The sequence below is a fragment of the Hyaena hyaena genome, unplaced genomic scaffold (assembly GCF_003009895.1).
Source record: "Hyaena hyaena isolate Hyena2069 unplaced genomic scaffold, ASM300989v1 scaffold_231, whole genome shotgun sequence".
NCBI classification, from domain to species: Eukaryota; Metazoa; Chordata; class Mammalia; order Carnivora; family Hyaenidae; genus Hyaena; species Hyaena hyaena.
In genome coordinates, this window is record NW_024080862.1 from 571,271 (window position 1) to 583,588 (window position 12,318).

Consider the following 12,318-nt stretch of genomic DNA (forward strand, 5'->3'; position numbering starts at 1 on the left):
TCTTTAAGAATACAAATGGGTCCTCGGGGCGCCTGGGTGGCTTAGTCGGTTAAGCGTCCGACTTTCGCTTAGGTCATGATCTCGCGGTTAATGGGTTCGAGCCCCGCGTCGGGCTCTGTGCTGACTGCCAGCTCAGAGCCTGGAGCCTGTTTCAGTCTGTGACTCCCTCTCTCTCTGACCCTCCCCTGCTCACGCTGTCTCTCTCTCTCTCCTAGAAATAAATAAAACATTTAAAAAAATTTAAAAAAAAGAATACAAATGGGTCCTTTTTGTCATTCTGCCTTAACCCTCTTCTTCCCTAAAAAGCAGACTTGATAGCCAGCACTCTGCCTTTTTGAAGGCATGAGGGTAAGGCTCACATCTCTAAGACAGTGAAGGGGAGCAGATGAGAAACCAGTAGCTTAGTTACATGAGCTGCCATACCACCAGGCTTGGACTGTCCACACACAGGTTTCTGTAATAAACTCAAGCCCCTCGTTTGTTTATCTCCTATTTTAGATTTGTTGTCACTGAACATAATTTCCCATTTCGATAGAACTTATATAACTTATTCCTTTTCTTCTAGTACTTAGATTCATTTTAACACTTAATACTTCAAGTTTTATGTCATGGAGTATTTCAAGCCAATCTGTATCTATCACTTCTACCCCAAATCAGGCAAGGACTTCAGCCCAGTTTTCCTCCCCTCACTCACTGCCTACAGCACCCTCTATGTTGGTATCATCTAAGATAGTACACATGTTTTTTAATAGAAAAATCCTGCTTGTAACAACAAATTCTAATGGCATCTGTGCTCATTACTGTTTCTTATGCCATTCTCCTGGATTCGTTTTTCTTTATCATGGAATTCATTTCCTAGAAATGCTTTGAGAGACTTTCAATGTAACTTTGAATTAATAAAAATGTCTTTCATTTTTTGCCCTTAGACTTGAATGAAGCCGTAGGAAGGAGATGAGGAAGTTAAAGGCCACCATCCCTGGTCCAGAGGGGTTTCTGTTGGAAATCTTAATTAACGAGAGTTCCTAAGGTCATAATCTAGGCAAGCCATGTACAATCAAGTTTGTAAGAGAACATTTCTTTTCCTTCAGAACATTAAGGGTGTCACTCCACTTTCTCCTCACACCCAGTGTTGCTGCTGAGAAGGCTAAGGTCAGTCTTAATCTTATTCCTGAGTGGTTAGTTTCTGGATTTGTTCTTCCTCTTCAAATGTTTACATATATTATCTTCATCAGCTATGAGATTGTGCTGTGACCTGTTTGGAACTCCATCTGTTTTCCTTCACCTTTTTTACGGCAATTAAATCTCCTTAATGAGTTATGGGAAATTCATTAATGCCTTGGAGGTTCCTGCTCTTCTCTCTGTGCTTCCTTTCTCAGGAACACTAATGCAACCATGACTAGAACTTCTGGGTCAGTGCTCCATTTTTAAATTTGCTTTTCTTTAACCTTTTCATTTCTCTGAATCTTTCCCTTTTCTGCTGTATTTCAAGAATTCTCTTGTCAAACTTTCCACTCATTAACTTTGGTGATGTCCATTCTGCTATTCACCCCATCTATCAAGTTTGAATTTTAACACTGTTCCTTTCTAAGAGCCATAAATAGCCCTTTTTAATAATGGTTTGTTCTTTTATGGCTAAGATGTCTCCTCCCATCCGCTGAGAATATTAATTCCACTTCTTTAACTTGCCTTCTTAGTCTTTCCCTTGGCTATTGTGTTTCTCATTATTGAGTTTAGGGATGCTTTTTTTATGTGGTTGGTTTCCTCCAAAGCTTGGTGATTCTTGGTTGGGCACTCATCTTTGTTTTGTGTTTTCTCTTTGCCGTTCAATGATTGCTATATCCATGGGTTGCAGGGGAGGTATGGGGTGGACTCTCACGGTGGGTGGTCTCCTGGGCAGGAATCTTGCTGTGCAAGGGGGTCACATGGCATCAAGCCCTACCAACCTCCCCAGACCAATCACAGCTCCTCGCTGTAGCTAGTCCTTCTCTTGCCAACCACATGGCTCAGCTAGAGCTGGCTGCCTCTCCTATGGTTATATCTCAACTAGTCCCCACAGTCGCCACCAGCCCCTGCTGCCTCCTGAATCAGCTGCTTCCAAGCTTGGAGGGCCTGCATGACCACTCTCTTCTTTTGTAGGAGACCTTTTTTTGGAGCTTTGATACATGCTCTTTCAGTGTTTTCATATCTGCCTTCTGTCTTTTAAATTTTTTTTAACGTTTTATTTATTTCTAGGAGAGAGAGAGAGAGACAGCGTGAGCAGGGGAGGGTCAGAGAGAGAGGGAGTCACAGACTGAAACAGGCTCCAGGCTCTGAGCTGGCAGTCAGCACAGAGCCAGACGCGGGGCTCGAACCCACGAACCGCGAGATCATGACCTAAGCGAAAGTCGGACGCTTAACCGACTAAGCCACCCAGGTGCCCCCCATTAGAGATTTTTAAAATAGATATATTCTTGGGGTGCCTGGGTGGCTCAGTCAGTTAAGCATCCAACTTCGGCTCAGGTCACAATCTCACGGTTCGTGGGTTCGAGCCCTGCATTGGGCTCTGTGCTGACAGCCAGCTCAGAGCCTGGAGCCTGTTTCACATTCTGTGTCTCCCTCTCTCTCTGACCCTCCCCTGATCATGCTGTCTCTCTCTCTTTCAGAAATAAATAAAACATTAAAATGTATTCTTTTTCTGTTATTCCTATGAATTTACACCAAGAGAAGAATAACTGAACGTGTGTTGAAACATGTTGATCCATTTTCTCATGGACATTTGTTTGGTTTTCTTTATGGTCATGTTTCCTTGAGGTTTGAGGTAAAAATGTTGAAGCAGATTTCAATGACTAACAATTTTTTCTGCAGATGGTTTGTCTCTATTTTTAAATGGAAATTTTAGTTTCCTCTCATCCTTTCCCTTATTTTCTTCACTTCTCTTCCTGAACAATTTAGTCTGAAAGCCATTAGGCTGGGCAGTGCAACATAGATGTACAAGGGCAAGAGAGACTGTGACACAGAAAAGGGCATGGATCCCAAGAGGGTAAGGAAGGTGTTGACATAAGAGGGCTGCCCAGTTTGGAGCCCAGGTAGAATAAAGGGGGAATCTGGACATGGGTGTTCAAGGCCATGGCAGTAGTGGGTATCATACCATGGGCAAAATGAGGAGGGCATCCTTAATGGTGTAGGAAGTCAGAACTTGAGCAAGGAAGGTGCAGAGGGCATCCTGACATTTCATGTCAGTCCAAGTCGGGTGAAAGGGGCATTCACAGAGGACAGCAACCAATGAAGGAAGCTGGAGCCTGAGATACATGAAGAGCGTAATGGCCCAGCAGGGTGTCAGAGCTCAAGTAGCGTGAAGGCGATGTCTGCATAGCCAGCAGCAGCCATGGAAAATTAGTTACATACAAGGAGATCAGATCAGAAAATGTATTAAGTATAATAAGAACCAGGTCTCTTAATCTTGGAAACAGGAGATAGAAATGTAGAAAGGAGAAAGCTAGCATGAACTCTTTGATTTTAGATTAGGATTGAAGATATCAGTGTGAACTTATATATTTCAATATAGATAGATGATAGATAGACAGATAGATAGATAGAAGTGTGTGCTTGTGTGTATGCACAAACATATATTCTCTATCTCTGTGCACTGAAAGGGCCTGGGACCATTGCACCCCAATGATGATGAGCATACCTTGCTGTGCTCCGCGGGGCTATGCCACTACATCCCCACATTTACGGTTTTTCCCCAGCTGCCAGTTTTTAAAGTGGGTGTGACCCCTTTCCTTGTTTTGTTACTGATGCTGAATTTTTATGGCACTCGATCTCTGTGCTGAAAGATGAGAATCAGCCCCACTTTACAGCTCGGGAAATGGGCTCAGAGAGATAAAATGATGTGTCCACAGCCCCACAGCAGTGAGTGGTGGAGCAGGAACTGACCTAGGCTGGTTTGATCCCAAAATCCTTGCTCTTTACTCTGAGACACTGAACACAAAAGAGAAAGGTAGGAAAGGAAAAAGACAGACATTCTTCAGAGTGAGAGACCAGAACCTGCATGAGACAGCAGTGGGACACAGGGGCACAGAGCTGAACATACAGAGCTCATGCCCCAATGCAAGACAGAGCTGGAACCTGGGATCTCCAGGCAGCATCTCAGAACCTCTGTGAGCTGAAGGACTAGTTTGTCAGGGCAGAGTAGATGGAACAGGACCAGACACAGGGCTTCTGAGCTTGCAGTCTTGATCCAAGTCTTGATAACCCAAGACCCCAGGACCTTCTGCCTATAGGAAACCATGGGATAGCAGTGCCCAGATGCAGAAGGACAGCTTACTCTTGACCTCTTAATGGTCTCTTTATTACCACCTAGGCCCCAATCCCACTCCAGGTAGCAGCTTTTCATTGGAAGTGACTATCAGGGGCCCCCACCTTAGCCTCTGCTAAGACTGGGCCTGGGGATAGGGCAAGGGTGACATGGCCGATCCTTCTCAACTCTTTATCTGTGAAATGCTATGACCTGACACTCACTACAGGGTTTGGCTAGCAGTGGAGTGCGTTCTTTCCCATCTCCACTCTGGTGGAACCTCCCACAGGTCTGAAGGGGAATGAATCCTAGCCTCCATTTGGGGCTGGAGAGTGAGGGACAGAGCTGGAAGTAGGAATGAAGACTAGGGCTATGTACTCCTAACAATTTCCAGTTTGGCTCATTCTGACTTAGAGGCTGTGTATGAGGATACAGTCCCCAGCTGAGCAGGGAGCTTTTGAAGGAGGTTACTGAGAGGATGTGACTGCCCATTGACTGGCAAGCTGGACCCAGGCAACTGAAGGCTCCTTGCCCCCTCCCTTATCCTTGGAATGTGCATACCACCCACCATGCTATAGTGGGAGCCTTTTTCAAGGACACAGCCTTGAGAGAGCAATGTGGCATTGAGAGCATCTGGACAGTATATGTGACTGAACCTTGTTAAGGCTTCTATATAAACTTTTAAGATTCTGGCAGGCAGGTCATCAGGGAAATACAAATCAAAACCACACTGAGATACCACCTCACGCCAGTCAGAGTGGCTAAAATGAGCACATCAGAGAACTCTAGATGCTGGCGAGGATGTGGAGAAACGGGCACCCTCCTACACTGTTGGTGGGAATGTAAACTGGTGCAGCCCCTCTGGAAAACAGTGTGGAGGTTCCTCAGGAAACTAACAATAGAACTCCCCTAGGACCCAGCAATAGCACTGCTAGGAATTTACCCAAGGGATACAGGAGTGCTGATGCATAAGGGCACATGTACCCCAATGTTCATAGCAGCACTCTCCACGATAGCTAAAACATGGAAAGAGCCTAAATGTCCATCAACAGATGAATGGATCAAGAAGATGTGGTTTATCTATACCATGGAATACTACATGGCAATGAGAAAGAATGAAATGTGGCCATGTGTAGCAACATGGATGGACCTTGAGGGTGTTATGCTGAGTGAAATAAGTCAGGCAGAGAAGGACAAATATCATATGTTTGCACATATAGGAGGATTAGGAGGAACTTGATGGAGGAACAAGGGGGAGAAGAAGGGCGGAAATGGTGGGGGAAAGGGAGAGAGGCAAACCATGAGAGACTCCTGAATGCTGACAAAAACTGAGGACTGATATATGTGGGGGGGAGGAGGGATGGGCATGGAGGAGGACACTTGTGGGGATGAGCACTGAGTGTTATGTGGAAACTAATTTGACAATAAACTATTTGTAAAAAAAAAAAAAAAGAAAAGAAAAGAAAAAAGATTCTGGCAGGCAGGTGAGATCTACTCACCTTGCAGCCACCCAAGACAAGCCTCATACATAAGTTCTCTTGTTTATTAAACCTGCCACCTACCAGTCTGGAACAGCCTGCCTCCTCCTTCTGTCTCTCCTTGCCCTTTGTGTATGGGGCCAGTTTGGTAACCAATGGAAGCCAGGATCACAGAGCTTGGGGTGGTTAGGCTTCTCTCAATCAGGCGGGTGAGAGAACAAGCCCTAAGCAATTAGACCTAGGTGGGTGAATTGACAAATGTGCTGCCATTGCCGTCACTAACCCCAGCATCCCCCAGGCCTCCATTGTATGCAACCTTGGGGAGGGGCACCATTTACATGAAGGATGATCCCAGAGTTAGCCAACATGGCAGATAGGTTTCACCAACTTTTATTCTTATGGCAGACCTTGCTAATCAGTCTCTCCTCAGTCTGGACAAAGGCTCAGGATCCTTCCCCTTAACAAACTTGGGGCCTTGGACAACCAGGCCTCCTCGGCACCAGATGTGAAGTATCTGCCATTATTTGCATTGACCTCCTGGAACCTGTCAAACAGAGAGGCTGGGGGAAGACCACTTCACTGCTTTATTGGGAGGGGAATACACTCCGTCACAATGCAAGGCCCTGTGCCCAGCAAGATTTCTAGCTCCAGTTGCAGCTGGTTGGTAGTGACTCTGTAGTGGCCCTTGATGAAACCCCGGGAAGCACATGAGTGGCACCTCCAGTAGGCCTGGATAATGCGGGCAGCATTGAGCAAATGGCAGTAGCGTCTACGGATGCGCCACATGCGGACCCAGGACTGCAGCTTGACTGCCGCCCACTCCTTCCGTGTAAAGGTCTCCAGTGCCGCCCGCCGCCTCCTGTCCATCAGTTTTGTCAGCATGTGCTTCCACCAGCGCTGAATAATCAACACTCTGATTACCGCGTGCAGTAGTGTCCGGCGTACCAAGGTGCCTCGCCACCAGGCCTGGATCTTTATGACTTCTGGATTACTGGTAGAGGATTTATTTTTATTTCCTGGGATCTTGCAAGAAAAAAAGGCAGGGGGGAGGTGGCATTCAGAGAATGTTCCCTACCCATTGAGTTTGGAGGCATGCCAGAGAGGGGCCCAGATTCCCTGTCTACAGTCAGCCCTTCTGAAGCTCAGGAACACTGGACAAGGCACTGGCTGGAACAAGAAGACCAGGTAGGTGTCCTGTCTCTGCCACTCTCTGATTAATGGACATGGACACATGTTGACCTCTGAATCTCAAAGTCCCCATCTGTAAAATGCAAGTACATCTGCCCTATCTATATTTTATGGGTCAAGTTGGACAGCCTAGGGCAAGAACTCATGAACTACGGGTCAAAAAGTTACATGTTCCACCTGAATCTGCCCACCTAATCAAGCGATCTTTCCCTTCAGACCCTTACCTACTAGAGAACTGGCCTCTTTTGCTAATCCTGTCCTTTCATTCTTGACTCCAGCTCTGAACCACAACCTGCTCTCTCTTCCTTTGTCATGTTATAGTATTAAGTATCCCCCACCTCATAAAGTTTTACTTCTTATCTCTTCCCCATACTTACTCCTCTTGACTTTCACATTTTAACTCTTAATCAACAAGCAAACGTATGCACATGCTCACACACACACACACACACACACACACACAATATTGATTAAGCTCAGCTTTCCATGTGTTGGCCATTCCATTCCACAAACACTGAACCTACATTCTCAGCCCCAGCCTGTGTAGTCTCAAGGGAGGGGGCTCATACTTGTCTAGCTTTCTTATCAGCACCATCCACTATCTGTGTATCAACTGTATTTATACCTTCAGACTGAAAAAGAAATGAGGAGAGGACAAACAAGAGTGAGTTTATTCCTTTCTTAGTTCTGGACCATGCAAAAAACACTAGCCACAAGCACTAAGACACAAGGACCAGAAACATCCAAGTCAAGGCTCTCCCTACCTTTACATTATTCTCTGAGGCCAGTGGTACTGAGGATAAACCAGTCAGTTTCTCTTTCTGCTGAGGCTCATCTTCAGTGGGCTTATTAATATTTTGAGGCTGGTCCGTCTCCTGCAACCAGCAGTTAGGGAAAAGTCAAGAGTGACTCTGAGGGGCACCTGGGTGGCTCAATTGGTTGAGCGTCCGACTTCGGCTCAGGTCATGATCTCACGGTTCGTGGGTTTGAGCCCCGCGTCAGGCTCTGTGCTTACAGCTAGCTCAGAGCCTGGAGCCTGTTTCAGATTCTGTGTCTCCCTCTCTCTCTGCCCCTCCCCTGCTCATACTGTCTCTCTCTCTCTCAGAAATAAATAAAACATTAAAAAAAAATAGTGAAACTGAGCTCCCTCCCTCTCAATTCGGTATCCTACACATCCCTAGCTTCCAGGGCTTCCCAGAGTATTCATATGCCAGGGGGATCCCCTTATCCTAAGAGATCTATGGGAGCATCCTTAAAAAGCCTGGTTTGTCTGTCTCTCACTCACCATTGGATTGGGTGTAGATGGTTCAAGCCCCCTCAGGTCTGTCTTCCTCTAGCCATGGATGAGTAGATAGAATGGAGGGGTAGACCTATGATGTCATAAGGGCAGCTGTGACTCAGGCACAAGGATGGCTCCCAATAGTTGAGCTCCCTCCAAGGAAAAGACAAAAGTGCTGTCCATTCTTTTCTGCTGGAAATGGCCAAAGTCCTGGATACAAAAGCAAGATGCCAGAAATATTGGCCCACTGGTGTACAGGTGTATAAAATAACCAGTCATTGATAATATCTCTAACTGGTAAAAGTAAGGATTGATTTAATTGTCCATTAATACTCAGAGAATACCAATAAATTATAACTGTAAAAAAATAATGAATTTAGGGGTGCCTGTCTGGTTCAATCAGTAGAGCATGTGACTCTTGATCTCAGGGTCATGAGTTCAAGTCTTATGTTGGACATAGAGCTTATTTAAAAGAGAAAGAAAGAAGGAAGGAAGAAAGAAATTTTAAATAATAAATTTGATTTATATGTACTGATGAGGAAGTATATCCAAGATATATTTGCAAGTGAAAAGGTTAGAGATCATTATGATCCCATTCATGTAAGTAAAGTCATCAAGACACATAATTATACATATATATTGTAAATGCATATAAAGGGGGAGAAAGGTATATATACCAAATTGCTACCAATGATTACCTTGGAAGAGTTGAATTGTTGAACTATCCATACAATGTCCAGGAAATTCCATGAGGCTTCCAGGACCATCTGGGACCCCCATCACAGACTGCAATGGGCTCAAGTGCTCTCCTGTCTTCTTCCCTGAGGGACTCAAGGCCACATCATATGGTGAGGAATGGCCACTATAGAAGTTCTTAGCTGTGTTCTTAGCTCTGAACCATGCAAAAGACACTTGCCACAAGATCTCCCCACCTTTGCCTGCTCTTGTCTTCTGAAAACCCACCTGGTTAGTGTGAGTCCCTGGTAGCCCCTCAGAGTCATAGCCCCAGGTGTCGCTGAGAGTACATTTCTCATATCTTCCAGAACACTGAGGTAAGCCACATGACTGAGGAGTGTGGAGGAACTAAGAGAATAGCAGGTAGGGCTTGAAATGTATCAAAAGAACATGAGCTCTAACCAAACTCCGTCAGGAAGCCTGCCCACAAGCCACTGAGGATGCCTCACCTGCAGATTCCCCAGCTGGCATATGGACATCTCTAGCACTCTGTGCCACTCATCCACATACTCCCTTACCCATGGCTGGCCTCCCTGTGTAGGCCCCTGAGGGTGGCAAGTAGAAGCCTTTGCAGGTGGCTAGTGAGCACGCATACAAAGCCAGTTGACTCTGTAGGACCGAGAAAGAACACAATTTGAACTGTTGAGCATTGCCTCAGGGAAAGCAAACAGGAGGCTACCAGGAATCCAATCTGGCATTACAGGATTGAGAGAAGACACACAATCTTTAAAATCACATCAAGAAGGAATAAGAAGTATGGAGCAGGTATATTCATTTTTGAAGGAGAGAGAGAGAGACAGAGCGTGGGTGGGGGAGGGGTAGAGAGAGAGGGGGAGGCTCAGAATCTGAAGCAGGCTGCAGGCTCCAAGCTGTCAGCATAGAGCCTGACGCAGGGCTTGAGCCCACAAGCCATGAGATCATGACCTGAGCTGAAGTCAAATGCTTAATCGACTGAGCCACTCAGGCACACCCCCCCAAAGCCCCCCTCCAAAATTTAAAAGCAACAAAAACCAAATTTTCTCACAAACAAGGGAACCCCCTTAAGGCTATCAATGGATTTCTCAGCAGAACAGGCCATAAGAAAGTAATATATTCAAAGATATAATATATTTAAAGTGCTGAAAGAAAAAAAAAACCTGCTAACCAGGAATAAACCTTTCTTTTAGAAATGAAGACAAGATTGTGGGGATGAGCACTGAGTGTTATGTGGAAACTAATTTGACAATAAACTATTTGTAAAAAATAAAATAAAATAAAATAAAATAAAATAAAAATAAAAGGAAAGTTCACAATAAAAAAAAAAAATGAAGACAAGATAGACACTTTCCCAGACAAAAGCTGACAGTTCATCTCTCTCACCACAAGACCTGCCAGAGTTCTTCAAGCTGACATTAAAGGATGCTAACTAATAACAAAAACGTATGAAAACATAAAGCACACTGGTAAAAGTAAGTATACAGTCAGATTTAGAATACTCTAATATTGTAACCTGGTGGTGTGCTAATCATTTAACTTTAGCATAAAGGTTAAAGGACAAAATTATTAAAAATAACTATAGCTACAACAATTTGTCCCTATATATACAATATAAAAATATGTAAATTATGACAACAAAATTGGGGGGAGGAGTAAAAGGGTAGGTTGTATATGCAATTGAAGTTGTTATCAACTTAGACTATAGGATGATTTATGTCAGCTTCATGGTACCCACAAGGCACAAACCTACAATAGATACACAAATGAAAAAAAAAGGAAATCAAAGCATACCACTGTAGGGGTACTTGGCTGGCTCAGTCTGTAGAACACATGACTCTTGATCTTGTGGCTCTAAGTTTGAGCCCCATGTTGGGTGTAGAGATTACCTAACAAAAAATAAAATCTTAAAAAAAATTTTTAAGCATACCACTATGGAAAAACATCAAAGAAAGACAGCAAGAGAAGAAAGGAACAAAAGAACTACAAAAGAGCCAGAAAACAATAAGATGGCATTAGTAAATCCTTACCTATCAGTGATTACTTTAAATGTAAGTGGATTAAATTCTCCAATCAAAAAACATAGAGTGGCTAAATGAACAAAACAAACAGAAAAGACCCTGGTAATGCTACTTAACAGAGACTCACTTCAGCTTCAAAGACACACATGAGCCTAAAAGTGAAGGGATAGAGAGAGATATTCCATGCAAAAAGAACCAAGAGAGAGCAGGGGTAGACAAAATAGACTTACATTATCTGATTTCAAGACTTACTGTCTTGAAAGACTAAAAAGTTATAGTAATCAAGACAATGTGGTTTTAGTGTAAGAAGAGACAAACAGATCAATGAAACAGAATAAAGAAGTCAGAAATAGACTCACATTTGCAGTGTATTGATTTTTTTAATGTATCAAGATAATTCAGTACAGAAAGGAAATGCATTTTCAATGGGGAAAAAAGAATCTTGACCCCTATCTAATATCATAGACAAAACACATCCACACATGATGTATCATAGATCTAAACAAAAATTAAAGTTAAACTATAAAGCTTCTAGAAGAAAAACCATGAAAATTATTTTGTGACTTTGTAGTTGACAAAGATTTCTTAGGACAGAGAAAACAATAAGTATAAAATATTGATAGAATGGACTTCATCCCATTTAAAACCATCTGCTTATCAGAAGACAGCATGTTTAAAGGTCAGCTGGGGTGCTCACTCACTTGAGCAACACATACACTTAAACTGGAACTATACAGAGAAGATTAGCATGGCTCCTGAGCAAGGAAGACACGCAAATACTTGAAACGTTCCATATTTTTCAGTGTGGAGACCATACTCAACAATACTGTATGGCATATTTGAGAGTTGCCAAGAGAGTAAATCTTTTTATTTTATTATTATTATTTAAGTTTATTTATTTGAATGGGGAGGGGCAGAGAGAGAGGATGAGAGAGAATTCCAAGCAGGATTCACACTGCCAATGTGGAGCCTGATGCAGGGCTCGAACTCACGAACTGTGAGAATATGACATGAGCCGAAATCAAGAGTCAGATGCTTAACTGACTGAGCCACCCAAGCAGCCCTCTTTTTTTTTTTAGATGTTATTTATTTATTTTGAGAGAAGGAGAGAGAGTGCATGAGTGCAAGTGGGGGAGGGGCATGCCGAGAGAGATAGAGGGAGCAAGAGACTCCCAATCAGGCTCCATGCTGTCAGCGCGGAGTCCAAGGAGGGGGTTGATCTCACGACTGTGAGATCATGACCTGAACCAAAATCAAGAGTCAGACGATTAACCTACTGAGCCACCCAGGCGGCCCTGAGAGTAAATCTTAAAAGTTCTCTTAACAAGTAAAAAAAAACTTCTATAACTGTATGGTGACAGAAGTTAC

At 43.8% G+C, this 12,318-nt stretch overlaps 1 protein-coding gene and 1 non-coding gene across 3 annotated transcripts; one reads left to right on the forward strand and one right to left on the reverse strand.

Moving 5' to 3' along the window:
• Nucleotides 1-6,312: 6,312 nt before the first annotated feature.
• Nucleotides 6,313-8,303, reverse strand: LOC120239433 (IQ domain-containing protein F1-like). 2 transcript variants are annotated; one of them, XM_039243695.1, is made up of 4 exons: nt 8,228-8,303; nt 7,707-7,817; nt 7,512-7,574; nt 6,313-6,777 (listed from the first exon to the last, which is right to left on the reverse strand). In XM_039243695.1, exons 1-4 carry the CDS (start codon nt 8,228-8,230, stop codon nt 6,331-6,333), a joined length of 624 nt encoding a protein of 207 aa, XP_039099626.1. In that variant the 5' UTR covers nt 8,231-8,303; the 3' UTR covers nt 6,313-6,330. The 2 variants fall into 2 exon arrangements, with proteins under 2 accessions (XP_039099626.1, XP_039099627.1); XM_039243696.1 differs by lacking the exon at nt 7,512-7,574.
• A 3,336-nt stretch (nt 8,304-11,639) lies between these two features.
• LOC120239454 lies at nt 11,640-11,750 on the forward strand. Its single transcript, XR_005530433.1, has one exon. It is a non-coding gene; the product is annotated as a U6 spliceosomal RNA (small nuclear RNA).
• The last annotated feature ends 568 nt before the right edge of the window (nt 11,751-12,318 follow it).

Bases quoted from the DNA above. Each gene is read 5' to 3' on its own strand.
- LOC120239433 (XM_039243695.1), bottom strand. The intron at 7,575-7,706 runs GTAGGGAGAGCC...TTTCTTTTTCAG, and splicing joins CCTCAGAGAATAATGTAAAG to TCTGAAGGTATAAATACAGT. The intron at 6,778-7,511 runs GTATGAGCCCCC...TTTTCTTGCAAG, and splicing joins CTGATAAGAAAGCTAGACAA to ATCCCAGGAAATAAAAATAA.